At 37.9% G+C, this 19,108-nt stretch overlaps 1 protein-coding gene across 4 annotated transcripts in view; it reads left to right on the top strand.

Moving 5' to 3' along the window:
- The window catches only part of SCLT1 (sodium channel and clathrin linker 1), a 232,377-nt gene that overhangs the window by 179,896 nt on the left and 33,373 nt on the right, over positions 1-19,108 (top strand). For all 4 annotated transcript variants that reach the window (XM_067036667.1, XM_067036666.1, XM_067036668.1 and 1 more), the window contains exon 19: positions 15,763-15,841. In XM_067036667.1, the coding sequence (XP_066892768.1) occupies positions 15,763-15,841 (79 nt within the window). The remainder of the gene's footprint in view (positions 1-15,762; positions 15,842-19,108) is intronic.

Below are 19,108 nucleotides of genomic sequence, written 5' to 3'. Positions count from 1 at the left end.
ATTTTTTTTATTAAATTAACAGAATGAGAGGCAGCTGCAGGTACTGGCAGATCACAAAATGCATAATTACTAAAAGTAACTGAAGCATATTATAGTATAATTCAACAGAAAAAAAAAAAACATCTGGCACATGCTATGTTAATTTGTCATGAGAGTTTCAAAGAAAGCATTTGCTGCAGCTGGCAGATCCATCATTTCCCTGAGACGAATAGTACACCTTTTGTTTTTAATTGTCTCGTGTAATACAGAATAGAGCCTTATGTGATTTAATCTTTAGTCATCACTAAAGGATTTCATGCGTCGAGGAAATTTTCCCTTACAGTGTATCAACCAAAATATACATGGTCCATCCTTAAACTGTACCTCAATAATAACAAAATGATCTAAGCAATTACAGTAATTAATTATAATGCCTGAGATATTGGCCCAAATTTCTAACTCTTATCCCATGCCTTAAGGAACCATAACTTCTCTTATTTAAAGTATTTGTGGCATTTTCGAAGAGACTAGTGCATTGTAGGGAAAACTTTGCCCTTAACTTCATAATCGTACCTTTTCAGTTATATATATACCAGTGATATTGAGAATTGAAGTATGTTTAGAGTAGAAATTTTCTCTTTCAGCATGAGTTAGGATATCTATTTCTATGACAGAGACAAGCAGGAAAAGGCTAATTATTGTTATAAAACAGTTTCTAATGCTGACCTTTTTGAAATAATGTTTTTCCAGCTGTCTACTGAACATTTCCATAGGTACCTCACACTCAATATCTTCAAAACTGAACTCATCATTTCACACCTAGCCCAAGTCTTTGTTTCATCCTGTATTTTCCATTTCCATGTGTTAATATCTACCCACTTGCTCAAGCAAAACTCTAGATGTCATCCTGAACTCCTCCTTTTCCTCACACCCCTAAATGTCAAGTATTACTAACGCTACCTTCTAAATAACTCTTGAATCTGTCCATTTCCCTCCAATAGTTAGGCTATCAACATTGCTCACCTAGATTACTGCTAAAACCCCCTAATTTACTACAGTCATATTTACTTACTATTTTTCCTGCTGTAAGCAGCAGGATTTTCTGATGATCAAATCGATCGTGTCACTTCTCTCCTTAAAATACTTCAGTGTACTGGTGGTAAAGTCTCGACTTCCTATCAAGACACATAAGATCCTTGTATTTCCTTGTATTACGTTATACGTATAAAATCCAAGCTGTATTTCTTTGTGATTCCAGCTTCTTCCTCTCTCATCCCCACTCCCTCCCGTATCCTAGTAACACTCTGTTCCATTCATACTGAGCTTTCTTTCAGTTTCCTAAATTTATTATCCCTTCTTATTTCCTGGCCTTCACACATGGATTTGATTGTAACACTCTCCGTTACCCTGTTTTTGTCCATCTAACTTCTATTTATCTTTCATGTATCGGCTTACGAGCCTACTTCCTCTGGAGAGGCAGCTCTAACCCCCCTGATCCTCCGTATGTGTTCCCATAGCACTGTGAATTTTTTATAGCATTTACTACCTGTACTATAAACCTCGTAGCTTTTCAGTATTTCTGGTAGTTCCTAAGTTTCACTGTGGCAGAGACTGGATCTTGTTCTTCCTTGTCTCCCTAGCACCTACAAAGGCACTCACTTCAGTATATATTGAACGAATGAACTTTGTAATTGCCTCAGTCTTATCCTAAGATTAAAATTATATGTTGTCAAGAAAATTCACACATTACTCTGAAACTTTGAGTTCATTCTTCAAGTAACTTAAAATAAGCTTTCTATAAATGATTTCTAGAAATAGAGCTCCATAGCACGTTGGTTTTTGTAGTAGTAGTCTCCTGAACTTATCACACAGTTTGATGGCTACTTCAAAATGTAATCACTGCATTATCGAATTAGTTGTCATATGAGAGCAAGTGGGCGAAAACTTTGAAAAAGCGAGATATAGGATATTAGAAATGTTCTTATTGAATGGACTAGTTAAGTGATTCTGTGGAATTAACTAAAATTTGTCTAGACTAAAAACCACCTTATGGGGGCTTCCCTGGTGGCGCAGTGGTTGGGAGGCCGCCTGCCGATGCGGGGGACGCGGGTTCGTGCCCCGGTCCGGGAGGATCCCACATGCCGCGGAGCGGCGGGGCCGTGAGCCGTGGCCGCTGAGCCTGCGCGTCCGGAGCCTGTGCTCCGCAACGGGAGAGGCCACAACGGTGAGAAGCCCGCGTACCGCAAAAAAAAAAAAAAAAAAAAAAAAAAAAAAAACCACCTTATGTGTGCCAGGCACTGTTCTAAGCTCTGTGAATGTAGCTTCTCTTTTAGAGCTTTCATTCCAGGGTGCGGAGAGAAATAATAAGGTAAACTAACAGATAAACAAGATAATTCTATGTATTTTCAATGGCATGAAGAAAACAAATGCGACGGTGCGATAGTAACCCGGGCAGGGTGGGGGCTGAAAGGGCTGGGCCGTTTCTTAAAAAGTAGTCAGAAAAGGTGAGATTTAAACTGAGGCCCAAATGATAGAAAGAAATCAACTCTATGAAAAGGGCCGGAAAATATTCCAGGCAGATGAAAGAACAGCAAGTACGAAGGTGCAGTGTTAGGGAGTAGACCCATGTCATTAGAGTAGAGTGAGTGAGGAGGGGCCACGCTGTCAGTTTGAGGAACTAAGCAAGAATCAGACCATGAGAATCTTGCAGGCTATTTTAAGTAAGCTGTTTGTAGTTACTTTAACCAAGATATTTCAGTCAGTCTATTTTAAGTGAAAGTCCAAAGTGCAGCAGTAGGAAATCACTGGGGAATTTTAGACATTCCTAGGTCTTTAAAAGACCGCTTTAGCTATTATGTGCAAAACAACCTAGAGAAGGGGCAAAACTGGAGTCAGGGAAACCAGATATTAGATGATGACAGTATTCTAGGCAATAGATGATAGTGGCTTAGAGCAGAGTGCCGTGGGTGGAGACGGAGAGAAATGGGTAGTTATGAAACATATTAGGGAGGCGTAGGGTAGAACTCCCGATAAGTCAAGTATAAGGAATGAGGACACGGAAGAAATCTAAGATGACGTCTAAGCTTTGACTTGAGCATCTGGGTAGATGGTGATGATGCCCTTTACCGGGAGGGAGGAAACTTAGGAAGGTGTGGATAAGAAGTAGTTGCCATTTTGGACAAGTTGCATTTGAAGTGCTCATGTGTGTTCCTCTACGGTCATGGCCTAAATGAGATCACTTAGGGGGAATGTGCAGAAAGGGAAAGAACGAACCTGGGCCTGTGACCAAGGGTGCTTGAATATATCTAAAGCTGGCCCATAACCTGTGGTATTTTTAGTTAACTGAATAAGACTTGAAACCTTAGGATGAATTTCCTTTTTTAGTAGTCAGGTCTTTTGAAGCCCCACACACGAAGTCAAGGTCACAGTCTTTGAAATTAGTGACCATTTTGCTGCATACTCAGGATTAAATTTTTTTTCAGAGAATGTTCACTTTGCCTTTTAGATCTTGATATTATATAATGCCACAGATAGGCTTTACTAACAGCTCTTGTAAATGATTGGGCTTAAGGTAAGAGGCAGTGTGATTTAGTTGAGAGAACATTTTGATTAAAAGACTGGGTGTGAAGCCCATTTTTTCATTCAATCATTGCCTGACCTTAGGAACATTAAATAACTTTTCTGAGTCTTAATTTCTTTACCTCTAAGATGAGAATAATAACGACTTTGCAATATCAAAGCAATAATAAGGTACAGTATTAATGTTCACGTGCAGGCTGATGTCCACTTCATTGTGGGCAACGTCAACCAGTGAAGTTTCTGTACAAAGCATGCTGACCAGGGCCCGAGACTTTCTCTGTGCCCTTACCTAGTCAACTTAGACACTCTGCACTTGCTTTACAGGATCAGTGTGAGTGTTCCCAAACCAGGTTATGCCAGTTATACCTGTTTTAGAAATACATAATTTAATTAAATAAACCAGTGATATGTGAGTACAAAAAGAAAGTTATTGTTTCTTTTTAAACTGAATTGTATACTTTGGAGACTTTGCTGTTGAATTAAGTCTGGATAAGCACCTATAAAATAGGGGGAATACTGTAAAAATCTAGAATATTTCTGTATTTGGACTGATTGCCAAGTGCCCTTAAATTCTTGTACCAGGCTTCCCTGGTGGCGCAGTGGTTGAGAGTCCGCCTGCCGATGCAGGGGACGCGGGTTCGTGCCCCGGTCCGGGAAGATCCCACATGCCGCAGAGCGGCTGGGCCCGTGAGCCATGGCCGCTGCGCCTGCGCGTCCGGAGCCTGTGCTCCGCAACGGGAGGGGCCACAGCAGTGAGAGGCCCGCGTACCGCAAAAAAAAAAAAAAAAAAAAAAAAAAAAATTCTTGTACCACCTTAATGAAAGCAAAAGTGGAAATAATTACAGATGATAACATTATGGATGTGGTTTTTGTAAGAAAGACATTCAGCATTGAAACACTCCAATCAGTGTGCTCATACTTTAAAAGAAAAAATTCTTTAAAAACTTTGTATATTCCAGGCAAAAAGCTCAGACAAAATCCTTACCCTTCCTTAGGCCTCAGACCTCTTAAAAATCTGAGGAAATCTATAGACCTTCTTCCCAGACTAGGTAAACACACAAGATCTTGTATATAGTTTAGGGTATTTGTGAACGTACTACCTGAAGCCTGTCCGTGGACCACAGAGGAAGGGCTCTTGCCTTAGGTGCTCACCCTTCGCCCACTTCCACCTCCAGCTGAAGAATTGGATGACTTCCCAATGTTGATTCTAATATTTTTTAAATGGATACAGCATTAATTATTTTGTTTATAAATTATTTTATAAAATTTTACTTACACAGAAGGTAGTAAATCAATAATATTATACAACTACTTTTGAAATTATATTTTGTAGGCATGACTAGGATTTTCTATCACATACACATGAATTAATATAAGTGAACTAAAAATATGTAGGACACTGATGGGCTAAGCAATTCCCAGTGATAGTATAAAGAATTCCTTGTTCTTCTATAGTTACTTTGAAATCGGTAGAAGATAGTTTTACCTTAAACCTTATGATATGTAATATGTCAGAAATTATAGAGAACTTGGGTACAGTTCCGTTTAAATTCTGTAATTAGTATAAAGTGCTCTTTAGCTGCCATAATGTCATATAGAAACTGGAAATGTCATCTATCTCTGTACCTTCTGGCAGGCTACACTTAAATCATTCCCGATTGGTAAGGATGTTTCTGTTTTTAAAGATTTCCAGTGAAGAGATTATATAGCTTTACTTGGCAAGTGTTTGAGTGTAATACCACTGTGAAACTTTCTGGAAAGCCTTATTTTATGTTTATCCTAAATTACTAATGACATAGGGAACTCTCAATTATGTTCTCTAATGAAGAGACATTTTCTCATAGATAATACAGAGTCAGATCATCCTCCTGGGTGTTTCCGTTATCCGTGCAATGAAATATCCTGACAGAGAAATAAGGAGTTGCAAAGTACTCACAGGCAGGCTCTAGGAAAGCCTCAGGGGATGGAGTTGGTGAAATCACTCTTCTCTCCACCCTTTAATATATTCTAAACTTTCATTCCGGAGTGAGATTGAAGGAAATGCTTAACTGGAAAATTACCTTTTCTTAGGCACTTCAAATCCTTTGGAGAAAGTATAAATAAATCTAAATAAATGTTTAAAATTTTTTATCTAAAGTATGTCTTGTGGTAGATTCCTCAGTAACTGTTGAGCAAATAGGGAATAAAATTTTCTAACTGCTAGGTTTCCTAAACCTGCAAATATGTATTAAATCCCTATGTGTAAAGCCCTGTGGTGTATACTGCAGAAACTAAAAACAATCCCCTTTTTAAAAGCCTCCATTATACTTGGGGGCCTGTGAGTATGTGTGTGTGTGTGTGTGTATAAGTGTATATGTATATGAACACATATATAAACCACTAATTAGAATTATAATACAGAATTGTTAAATGTCTTCTACATAAAATAAATATCAACGCTTTGATGCGAGAAGAGAACTGTCCGGATTAAAAGGAACTGGGAAGGAGGCATGGAAAGAAGAGGAACAAGGGTGGAGTCTTAAAGAATGGGCAGGATTTTAACGGGAAATCTTCGAAAGAGGGTACAGAAAGTGATACAAAATGAGCCTAAGGATGATACATGTATGATTTATTGGTGAGACAGTGAGAGCCTAACTGAAGTAGAAGGCTCCTTTAGAAGGCTCCTGTTGGAGATAAGGTTGGAAAGATAAATTACACAAAATTTTGGAGAAATCTGAATGCAGTCTCAGGAATTTGGACTGTTTTGTCTGGTAGCAGAGAGCCACTGGAAATTATTGCTCAAGGAAACAAATTATTAAAGCGGTGCTTTGGAAAGAGAAATATGCTAGTGATGTGTTAGGGAAAACGACTCCATCAGTTGAGCACTTCTGTGTGCACCGGTGGATGCTTTACGTACAGTTTTTCACTTGATGCTGAGAAGCCCGAGCAGTTGGCTCGGCTAAAAATTAAGTTATAAGAGCTTCAGTTGTGATGGTAACACTGAGTAGTAATGAAGACTAGGGAATTCCCTGATTAAACTTCTTCCCTGAAGAATAGGGAATTCAGTGGTTAAGACTTGGTGCTTTCACTGCCGTGGGCTGGGGTTCAATCCCTGGTGAGGAAACTAAGATCCCGCAAGCTGCGCAATGCAGCCAAAATATATATATATATATATATATGTATACATATACACATATAAAGGAAATGAAAAACAGCTGCAAAAAATACTGCAAAGGAAGAATCTATTTAGGGGCAAACTAGATGTTGCATTCAAGAGATAGTGAGAAACAGAGTTGACTTTAAGGTTTTTAACCTAAACAGTGAGGGCAGAGATGCTGTCAGTATAAAAACTGAGTAGCAGGATGAGAAGTAGGTTTTATCTTAGGACTTTAAAAAGAGAGAGAGAGAGAGAGAGAGAGAGAGAGAGAGAGAGAGAGAGAAAAAAAAAAGTAGGTTTGCAAGGGGATGCAAAAAGTTTGATGTTAGTCATGTTAAATTTGATTATAGGACTGAACCTTTAGGGAAGAAATCAGAAAGATATAACTTGTCAGGTTTCCAAGTAAATGTGTAAATATTTCTATTCCTTACATTGCCTAATACACGCATTCACACATACATTCTCTTTCACTTTTTCATCTAACGAACACTTAGCATTTGCCTGCCATGGTGCACAGTACAGGAGAGTGGTTAAGAGCCCAGACTTTGGAATCAAAGGGCCCGGTTTTTCGATTCTGACTCTCCAATTGACAAGCTGGGTGAGTCTAGGCAAAGTTACTTAACTTTATTTATTTTTAAATGCCTCTGTCTTTTAATTTTCTCACATGTAAAATTGGGGATCTCACGGGGTTATCATGAAAGCTAGAAAAGGTAGTTTGCGTAAAGCATCTCGAACAGTGCTGGGCACGGAGGAAGCACTGGGGGACTGTTTGCTGTTATTACCACCGTCACCAACATCTTCACTGTCTTGAGGAATAGCAGTGTTGCTCCGCTGTCCAATGGGGGTGACAGCGCTTGGTACACGATAGAACAGATATTTACACAGCTAAAAACTTAGAGTTAATAATTTGTATCTTTGTGATCTTAAATTGTGTGGGAACTTATGACTATCTAATAGGAATTATTAGGAATTATTACTATTTTTCAGATACATTGTTGTGGGTAAATGAATAGCCTAAGGCATCAAACTATGCAGTAGGTGTTTTCTGAAAAGGTTTTGTATAAACTGAGTTTTGGCTAACTTTATAAATACAATCATTGTATCATCCTCCTCCCCATAGTACTCAAAGGTTATTTCTCATCAGCACCAATGTGCATAACTTTTACCTCTAATTACATCCAGCCTAGAAGACTGGCCACGTTAGTCGCTTTGCTTTTCTTTGTTATGTTATGTTGAGAAGCGGCAGTAATTTAAACTACACAAGATACTTTACAGGAAGCACAGTCACTTATCCCGCATTATTATATAATACCACCAAAATAAAGCTAAGGTAAAACATGCGAGTTTGCCTGTCACGCAATCAGGGATACACACTCAAGCTTCTCGTAGTCAGCGACATGTATAGATGAAGCCACTGAGTAGGAATAAGTCATTTCCCCTCAGTCTGTAAGTTCTGTTGTGGCAACATCCGTGCGTTTACCACCGCATGCCTTGCACTAGGACATGAAGAATGTTCAGTAGATATTTCTGGAATTGATTTGTGGACATTATTTTTTGTTCTCTTCTGTGTATGTATAACAAACTGCTTGCTGATTTTAACAACTATCTACTCAAATATAGGACACTTGAGGGACTTACCAGGTTTTTAGGTTCACTTGGAAAAAATTCAGGGCTCATAATTGGAAGTGTTAATCTATAGATTTACTTTAGAAGCAGAAGTAAGGTCAAAGAATAAAAACCAATCCTGAATTAACTATTTTAATACTCAGAAATTGATTTGATTTTTCTTTTTTTCTTTTTTTTTTTTTTTTGTGGTATGCGGGCCTCTCGCTGTTGTGGCCTCTCCCGTTGCGGAGCACAGGCTCCGGACGCACAGGCTCAGCGGCCACGGCTCACGGGCCCAGCCGCTCCGCGGCATGTGGGATCTTCCCGGACCGGGGCACGAACCCTTGTCCCCTGCACCGGCAGGCAGATTCTCGACCACTGCGCCACCAGGGAAGCCCTGATTTGATCTTTATAAACGTTATTTTAAAGACACATTGTATTGCCTCTAACCTGGGACTTTTGAAATTATCTTTAGCCAAAAGAAATGTAATGATATATGTTGAACAACAACAACAAAAAAGACATTTCTGTCTTCTGTGCATAAGGTTATTCCAGCTAATAAAGCATAAAGGATATGAATGCATAAAATAAGGCAAATATACAACCATCCAAAACATAAATTTTAATCCTGAATGTACTACATTGAAATGATGTTGAGTGATTAACATTACCGTAAATTTCGAACAGTTGAGCCCCACTAAGAGCACCATATATGAATCCTAAAAATAACAAACACTGTATCTGTTTCATACGAATATACTTTCATTTTAATGCCAAATACTACCTCAAGATACTGATATTAACGACACTGTGGCACTTTTAAAATATGTGTGTGTGAGTTTTTTGCTTTTTTATTGTGGTAAAATATACATAATATAAAATGTAAAATTTTAACCATTATTTAAATTGTGATGTAAAATTTACAGTCTTAATCATTTTTTTGACATCTTTATTGGAGTATAACTGCTTTACAATGGTGTGTTAGTTTCTGCTTTATAACACAACGAATCAGCTATACATATACATATATCACCATATCCCCTCCCTCTTGCGTCTCCCTCCCACCTCCCTATCCCAGCCCTCTAGGTGGTCACAAAGCACCGAGCTGATCTCCCTGTGCTATGCGGCTGCTTCCCACTAGCTATCTATTTTACATTTGGTAGTGTATATATGTCGATGATAACTCTCTCACTTTGTCCCAGCTTACCCTTCCCCCTCCCCGTGTCCCCAAATCCATTATCTACGTCTGCGTCTTTATTCCTGTCCCTCCCCTAGGTTCATCAGAACCATATTTTTTTTAGATTCCATATATATGTGTTAGCATACGGTATTTGTTTTTCTGACTTATTTCACTCTGTAGGACAGACTCTAGGTCCAACCACCTCACTACAAATAACTCCATTTTGTTTCTTTTTATGGCTGAGTAATATTCCATTGTATATATGTGCCACATCTTCTTTATCCATTCATCTGTCAATGGACACTTAGGTTGCTTCCATGCCCTGGCTATTGTAAATAGTGCTGCAATGAACATTGTGGTACATGACTCTTTTTGAATTATGGTTTTCTCAGGGTATATGCCCAGTAGTGGGATTGCTGGGTCATATGGTAGCACTATTTTTAGTTTTTTAAGAAACCTCCCTACTGTTCTCCATAGTGGCTGTATCCATTTACATTCCCACCAACACTGCAGGAGGGTTCCCTTTTCTCCACACCCTCTCCAGCATTTATTTGTAGATTTTTTGATGATGGCCATTCTGACCAGGGTGAGGTGATACCTCAGTGTAGTTTTGATTTGCATTTCTCTGATTAGTGATGTTGACCATCCTTTCATGTGCTTGTTGGCAATCTGTATATCTTCTCTGGAGGAATATCTATTTAGGTCTTCAGCCCATTTTTGGATTGGGTTGTTTGTATTTTTAATATTGAACTGCATGAGCTGCTTGTATATTTTGGAGATTAATCCTCTGTCAGTTGCTTCGTTAGCAAATACTTTCTCCCATTCTGAGGGTTGTCTTTTGGTCTTGTTTATGGTTTCCTTTGCTGTGCAAAAGCTTTTAAGCTTCATTAGGTCCCATTTATTTATTTTTGCTTTTATGTCCATCTCTCTAGGAGGTGGGTCAAAAGGAATCTTGCTGTGATTTATGTCATAGAGTGTTCTGCCTATGTTTGCCTATAAGAGTTTTATAGTGTCTGGCCTTGCATTTAGGCCTTTAGTCCATTTTGAGTTTATTTTTGTATATGGGGTTAGGGAGTGTTCTAATTTCATTCTTTTACATGTAGCTGTCCAGTTTTCCCAGCATCACTTATTGAAGAGGCTGTCTTTTTTTGCCTCCTTTATCAAAGATAAGGTGACCATCTGTGCATGGGTTTATTTCTGGGCTTTCTATCCTGTTCCATTGATCTATACTTCTGTTTTTGTGCCAGTACCATACTGTCTTGATTACTCTAGCTTTGTAGTATAGTCGAAAGTCAGGGAGCCTGATTCCTAGAGCTATGTTTGTCTTTCTCAAAATTGCTTTGGTTATTTGGGGTCTTTTGTGTTTCCATAAAATTTATGAAATTTTTTGTTCTAATTCTGTGAATAATGCCATTGGTAGTTTGATAGGGATTGCATTGAATCTGTAGATTGCTTTGGTTAATAGAGTCATTCTCACAATGTTGATTCTTCCTATCCAAGAACATGATATATTTCTCCATCTGTTTGTATCATCTTTAATTTCTTTCATCAGTGTCTTATAGTTTTCTGCATACAGGTCTTTTGTCTCCTCAGATAAGTTTATTCCTTGGTATTTTATTCTTTTTGTTGCAGTGGTAAATGGGAGTGTTTCCTTAATTTCTCTTTCAGATTTTTCATCATTAGTGTATAGGAATGCAAGAGATTTCTGTGCATTAATTTTGTATCCTGCCACTTTACCAGATTCATTGATTAGCTCTAATAGTTTTCTGGTAGCATCATTAGGATTCTCTATGTATAGGATCATATCATCTGCCGTGACAGTTTTACTTCTTCTTTTCCCATTTGGATTCCTTTTATTGGTTTTTCTTCTCTGATTGCTGTGGCTAAAACTTCCAAAACTATGGTGAATAATAGTGGTGAGAGTAGGCAACCTTGTCTGGTTCCTGATCTTAGAGGAAATGGTTTCCATTTTGCACCATTGAGAAGGATGTTGGCTGTGGGTTTGTTATATATGGCCTTTATTATGTTGAGACAAGTTCCCTCTATGCCTTCTTTCTGGAGATATTTTTATCATAAATGAGTGTTGAATTTTGTCACAAGCTTTCTCTGCATCTATTGAGATTTTAATATGGTTTTTATCTTTCAGTTTGTTAATATGGTGTATCACATTGATTGATTTGTGTATATTGAAGAATCCTTGCATTCCTGGGATAAACCCCACTTGATCATGGTGTATGATCATTTTAATGTGCTGTTGGATTCTGTTTACTAGTATTTTGTTGAGGATTTTTGTATCTGTGTTCTTCAGTGATATTGGCCTGTAATTTCCTTTTTTGGTGACATTTTACTCTGGTTTTGGTATCAGGTTGATGGTGGCCTCGTAGAATGAGTTTGGGAGTGTTCCTCCCTCTGCTATATTTTGGAAGAGTTTGAGAAGGATAGGTGTTAGCTCTTCTCTAAGTGTTTGACAGAATTCGCCTGTGAAGCCATCTGATCCTAGGCTTTTGTTTGTTGGAAGATTTTTAATCACAGTCTCAATTTCAGTGCTTGTGATTGTTCTGTTTATATTTTCTCTTCCTGGTTCAGTCTCAGAAGGTTTTATTTTTTTAAGAATTTGTCCATTTCTTCCAGGTTGTCCATTTTTTTGGCATATAGTTGCTTATAGTAATCTCTCATGATCCTTTGTATTTCTGCAGTGTCAGTTGTTACTTCTCCTTTTTCATTTCTAATTCTGTTGATTTCAGTCTTCTCCCTTTTTTTTCTTGATGATTCTGGCTAATGGTTTATCAATTTTGTTTTTCTTCTCAAAGAAACAGCTTTTAGTTTTATTGATCTTTGCTATGGTTTCCTTCATTTCTTTTTCATTTATTTCTATTCTGATCTTTATAATTTCCTTCCTTCTGCTAAGTTTGGGGTATTTTTATTCTTCTTTCTCTAATTGCTTTAGGTGTAAGGTTAGGTTGTGGTTTTTTGAGATTTTTCTTGTTTCTTGAGGTAGGATTGTATTGCTATAAACTTCCCTCTTAGAACTGATTTGCTGCATCCCATAGGTTTTGGGTCATCGTGTTTTCACTGTCATTTGTTTCTAGGTACTTTTTGATTTCCTCTTTGATTTCTTCAGTGATCTCTTGGTTATTTAGTAGCATATTGTTTAGCCTCCATATGTTTGTATTTTTTTAGTTTTTTTCCTGTAATTGATATTGTCTCATAGCGTTGTGGTCGGGAAAGATACTTGATATGATTTCAATTTTCTTCAATTTACCAAGGCTTGATTTGTGAACCAACATATGATCTATCCTGAAGAATGGTCCGTGAGAACTTGAGAAGACAGTGTGTTCTGTTGTTTTTGCATGGAATGTCCTCTAAATATCAATTAAGTCCATCTTGTTTAATGTGTCATTTAAAGCTTGTGTTTCCTTTTTGATTTTCATTTTGGTTGATCTGTACATTGGTGAATGTGAGATGTTAAAGTCCCCTACTATTATTGTGCTACTGTTGATTTCCTCTTTTATGGCTGTTAGCATTTGCCTTATGTATTGGGGTGCTCCTATGTTGGCTGCATGAATATTTACAATTGTTATATATTCTTCTTGGATTGATCCCTTAATCATTATGTAGGGTCCTTCTTTTTCTCTTGTGATAGTCTTTATTTTAAAGTCTAGTTTTGTCTGATATGAGGATTGCTACTCCAGCTTTCTCTTGATTTACATTTACATGGAATATCTTTTTCCATCCCCTCACTTTCACTCTGTATGTGTCCCTAGGTCTGAAGTGGGTCTCTTGTAGACAACATATATACAGGTCTTGTTTTAGTGTCCATTCAAGCAGTCTGTGTCTTTTGATTGGAGCATTTAATCCTTTTACATTTAAGGTAGTCCTCGATATGTATGTTCCCATTACTATTTTCTTAATTGTTTTGAGTTTGTTATTGTAGGTCTTTTCCTTCTCTTGTTTTTCCTGCCTAGAGAAGTTCCTTTAGCATTTGTTGTAAAGCTGGTTTGGTGGTGCTGAACTCTCTTAACTTTTGCTTTTCTTTAAAGGTTTCAATTTCTCCATCAAATCTGAATGAGATCCTTGCTTGGTTGTAGGTTTTTCCCTTTCATCACTTTAAATATGTCCTGCCACTCCCTTCTGGCTTGCAGAGTTTCGGCTGAATGATCAGCTGTTAACCTTACGGAGATACCCTTGTATGTTATTTTTTGCTTTTCCCTTGCTTCTTTTATTATTTTTTCTTTGTATTTAATTTTTGATAGTTTGATTGTTATGTGTCTTGTGTTTCTCCTTGGATTTATCCTGTATGGGACTCTCTGCACTTCCTGGACTTGATTGACTATCTCCTTTCCCATGTTAGGGAAGTTTTCAACTGTAATCTCTTCAAATATTTTCTTAGTCCCTTTCTTTTTCTCTTCTTCTTCTGGGACTCCTATAATTCGAATGTTGTTGCAGTTAATGTTTTCCCAGAGGTCTCTGGGACTGTCCTTAATTCTTTTCATTCTTTATTCTTTTTTCTTTTCTCCGGTTGCTATTTCCACTATTTTGTCTCCCCCATCACTTATCCGTTCTTCTGCCTCTGTTATTCTGCTATTGAACCTTCTAGAGAATTTTTTATTTCATTTATTGTGTTGTTCATCATTATTTGTTTGCTCTTTAGTTCTTATAGGTCCTTGTTAAACATTTCTTATATTTTCTCCATTCTATTTCCAAGATTTTGGATCATCACTATCAATATTCTGAATTCTTTTTCAGGTAGACTGCTTATTTCCTCTTCATTTGTTTCGTCTGGTGGGTTTTTAACTTGCTGCTTCATGTGCTATGTGTTTTTCTGTCTTTTCATTTTGATTATCTTACTGTGTTTGGGGTCTCCTTTTCGCAGGCTGCAGGTTCGTAGTTCCCACTTGTTTTTAGTGTCTGTCCCCAGTGGCTAAGGTTGGTTCAGTGCATTGAGTAGGTTTCCTGGTTGAGGGGACTAGTGCCTGTGTTCTGGTGGATGAGGCTGGATCTTGTCTTTCTGGTGGGCAGGACTGCAAGTGCTGGTGTGTTTTGGGTGTCTGTGAACTTACTATGATTTTAGGCAGCCTCTCTGCCAATGGGTGTGGTTGTGTCCCTGTCTTGCTAGTTGATTGACATGGGGTATCCAGCACTGGAGTTTGATGCTCGTTGGGTGGAGCTGGGTCTTAGCGTTGAGCCAGAGATCTCTCGGAGAGCCTTTGCAGATTGACATTAAGTGGGGCCATGAGGTCTCTGGTGGTCCAGTGTCCTGAACTCGGCTCTCCCACCTCAGAAGCTCAGGCCTCACACTAGGTCAGAGCACCAATACCCTGTCAGCCACATGGCTACCATGGAAACAAATCTTCTCTCAAGATCCAACTCTTTTTGACAGATTTGTCAGTTTTCTAGATGAATTCATTAGTGAACTCCTGATGTTACCGAACCTGCTTGGTTTTGCCTGACAGGTAGCAACCAGAACACTGAGTTGTCAAGGTTTGCAGCAAACAGAGGGCTTATTCAGTAGGCAGCCAAGTGACAGGAGAACCAGTCTCAGATTTGCCTCCCTGAAGACAAGGGGCTCAAGCTATTTTGGGAATAAAGAATAAAAAAGTACAGCAGTCTGAGGTGTGGTGAGTGTGAGGCACGCAGGGATTGGAAAAAAAGGTGCAGAAGTTGTCCTTCTGCGCAAGTGTAACTAAGCTCGAGTGGTCTATTCTTGAGGGGTCCTCAATGCCCTCTTGCTGCAAATGCAAAACAGGCTTCCCAGGGGTAGAATGCTTCGGTCCTTGCCAGCCAAGAGATGGCTTTTTATCATGCAGAATGTTTCTCTGTTGTTATTATTATTGCCGTCTTCTTTTTCATTTAACAGTTTATTACAGGTTATGATAAAAGATACACATGATCATCCAATGGACGAGATGCATAGGGCCAGGCATGGGAGAGGGGCACGGAGCATCTTTACCCTCTCCGGGCCCAAAACTCTGCCCAAATTTCCACGTGTTCACCCACCTGGAAGTTTTCCATTCATTTTAAGTGAACAGTTCAATAGTGCTAAGTATTTTCACACTATTGTACAACCAATGTCCAGAATATATATATGTATTTTATAAAGAAATGAGTCGTTTCAATTATGGTCTATTAAGAAGCAACTTTTATTTTGCACACAAGACATTTTTGTTCAAAACATGAACATGTATCTCCCTAATAATGACTCGATTTTGTTAAATTTTTGAACAGTTATATTAATGGCTTTTTCTTCCATTCTTTTTTTTTTTTCTTCCCTGTCTCTTAATAGGAGTGAGCTGAGTCGACAGAAACTTCATACCCAAGAGCTGCTTTCTCAGCTGGAAATGGCAAATGAAAAGGTAGCTGAGGTAAGATAATGACCCTCCTGGGAAGTGCTTTCTGCTGCAGGTTGATACACATGTTATAGAATTTTACCTGAGCCAAGTCCAAATTAATTCTCAACTTGGAAATACCATACAGATGTGAGTATTTCTTGTAGAAATCATACATAACCCTAAAAGTACACACTTAATATAATACGAATAAAAGCTTTGAAAGTTAGTGATTCATCACATTTAAATGACAAAGATAGAGCTCTTATTTCAGTTTTACCAGTATACCTTGTTTTCAGAATTGTTAGGATCCCCTTTATTTCTGTATATGTCTAAGACTTCTTTTTTAACCCAATTGCTTTAATTTTTTTTAACATCTTTATTGGCATATAATTGCTTTATATTTTTGTGTTAGTTTCTGCTATGTAACAGACTGAATCAGCTATACATATACATATATCCCCATATCCCCTCCCACTTGAGTCTCCCTCCCACCCTCCCTATTCCGTCCCTCTAGGGGGTCACAAAGCACTGAGCTGGTCTCCCTGTGCTGTGTGGCTGCTTCCTACTTGCTATCTATTTTACATTTGGTAGTGTATATATGTCAGTGCCACTCTCTCATTTCGTCCCAGCTTACCCTGCCACCTCCCCATATCCTCAACTCCATTCTCTTCGTCTGCGTCTTTATTCCTGTCCCTCTCCTAGTTTCATCAGACCCAATTTTTTTTTTAGATTCCATATATACGTGTTAGCATACAGTATGTGTTCTTCTCTTTCTGATTTACCTCACTCTGTATGACAGACTCTAAAATCATCCACCTCACTACAAATAACTCAATTTGGTTTCTTTTTATGGCTGAGTAATATTCCATTGTATATATGTGCCACATCTTCTTTATCCATTCATCTGTCGATGGACACTTAGGTTGCTTCCATGTCCTGGCTATTGTAAATAGTGCTGCAGTGAACATTGTGGTACATGTCTCTTTTTGAATTATGTTTTTCTCAGGGTATATGCCCAGTAGATTAATTAAATGTATTAATTAGAATTAATAATAATTAATTAATTAATATATGCCCAGTAGTAGATTGCTGGGTCATATGGTAGTTCTATTTTTAGGTTTTTAAGGAACCTCCCTACTGTTCTCCATAGTGGCTGTATCAATTTACATTCCCACCAACACTGCAAGAGGGTTCCCTTTTCTCTACACCCTCTCCAGCATTTATTGTTTGTAGATTTTTTGATGATGGCCATTCTGACTGGTCTGAAGTGATGCCTCATTGTAGTTTTGATTTGCATTTCTCTAATGATTAGTGATGTTGACCATCCTTTCATGTATTTGTTGGCAATCTGTATATCTTCTTTGGAAAAATGTCTATTTAGGTCTTCTGCCCATTTTTGCATTGGGTTGTTTGTGTTTTTAATATTGAGCTGCATGAGCTGCTTGTGTCTTTTGGAGACTAATCCTCTGTCAGTTGCTTCATTTGCAAATATTTTCTCCCATTCTGAGGGTTGTCTTTTCATCTTATTTATGGTATCATTTGCTGTGCAAAAGCTTTTAAGTTTCATTAGGTCCCATTTGTTTATTTTTGTTTTTATTTCCATTTCTCTAGGAGGTGAGTCAAAAAGGATCTTGCTGTGATTTATGTCACAAAGTGTTCTGCCTATGTTTTCCTCTAATAGTTTTACAGTGTCTGGGCTTACGTTTAGGTCTTTAATCCATTTTGAGTTTATTTTTGTGTATGGTGTTAGGTAGTGTTCTAATTTCATTCTTTTACATGTAGCTGTCCAGTTTTCCCAGCATCACTTATTGAAGAGGCTGTCTTTTCTAGCCTCCTTTATCAAAGATAGGTGACCATCTGTGCATAGGTTTATCTCTTGGCTTTCTATCCTGTTCCATTGATCTATATTTCTGTTTATTTGCCAGCACCATACTGTCTTGATTACTGTAGCTTTGTAGCATAGTCTACTATAGGCTATAGGATAGTATAAAGTCAGCGTGATTCCTCCAGCTCCCTTTGTCATTCTCAAGATTGCTTTGGCTATTTGGGGTCATTTGTGTTTCCGTAAAAATTGTGAAATTTTTGGCTCTAATTCTGTGAAAAATGCCAATGATAGTTTCATAGGGATTGCATTGAATCTGTAGATTGCTTTGGATAGTACAGTCATTTTCACAATGTTGATTCTTCCAATCTAAGAACATGGTATATCTCTCCATCTCTTTGTATCATCTTTAATTTCTTTCATCAGTGTCTTAAACTTTTCTGCATACAGGTGTTTTGTCTCCTTAGATAGGTTTATTCCTAGGTATTTTCTTCTTTTTGTTGCAATGGTAAATGGGAGTGTTTCCTTAATTTCTCTTTCAGATTTTTCATCATTAGTGTATAGGAATGCAAGAGATTTCTGTACATTAATTTTGTATCCTGCTACTTTACCAGATTCATTGATTAGCTCTAATAGTTTTCTGGTAGCATCATTAGGATTCTCTATGTATAGGATCATGTCATCTGCAAACAGTGAGTTTTACTTCTTCTTCTCCAATTTGGATTCCTTTTATTGGTTTTTCTTCTCTGATTGCTGTGGCTAAAACTTCCAAAACTATGGTGAATAAGTGTGGTGAGAGTGAGCAACCTTGTCTTGTTCCTGATCTTAGTGGAAATGGTTTCCATTTTTCACCACTGAGAACAATGTTGGCTGTGGGTTTATAATATATGGCTTTTATTTTGTTGAGGTAAGTTCCCTCTATGCCTTCTTTCTGGAGAGTTTTTATCATAAATGGGTGTTGAATTTTGTCAAAAGTTTTTTCTACATCTGTTGAGATGATAATACGGTTTTTATCCTTCTATTTGTTAATGTGCTGTATCACATTGAATGATTTGCATATATTGAAGAATGCTCTCATTCCTGGGATAAACCCTACTTGATCATGATGTATGATCCTTTCAATGTGCTGTTAGATTCTGTTTACTAGTATTTTGTTGAGGATTTTTGTATCTGTGTTCTTCAGTGATACTGGCTTATAGTGTTTTATTTTTGTGACATCTTTCTCTGGCTTTGGTATCAGGTTGATGGTGGCCTCGTAGAATGAGTTTGGGAGTGTTCCTCCCTCTGCTATATTTTGGAAGAGTTTGAGAAGGATAGGTGTTAGCTCTTCTCTAAGTGTTTGACAGAATTCGCCTGTGAAGCCATCTGATCCTAGGCTTTTGTTTGTTGGAAGATTTTTAATCACAGTCTCAATTTCAGTGCTTGTGATTGTTCTGTTTATATTTTCTCTTCCTGGTTCAGTCTCAGAAGGTTTTATT

Source organism: Kogia breviceps, chromosome 6 (assembly GCF_026419965.1).
Source record: "Kogia breviceps isolate mKogBre1 chromosome 6, mKogBre1 haplotype 1, whole genome shotgun sequence".
NCBI lineage: Eukaryota > Metazoa > Chordata > Mammalia > Artiodactyla > Physeteridae > Kogia > Kogia breviceps.
This window is presented reverse-complemented; position numbering and strand designations above follow the sequence as displayed.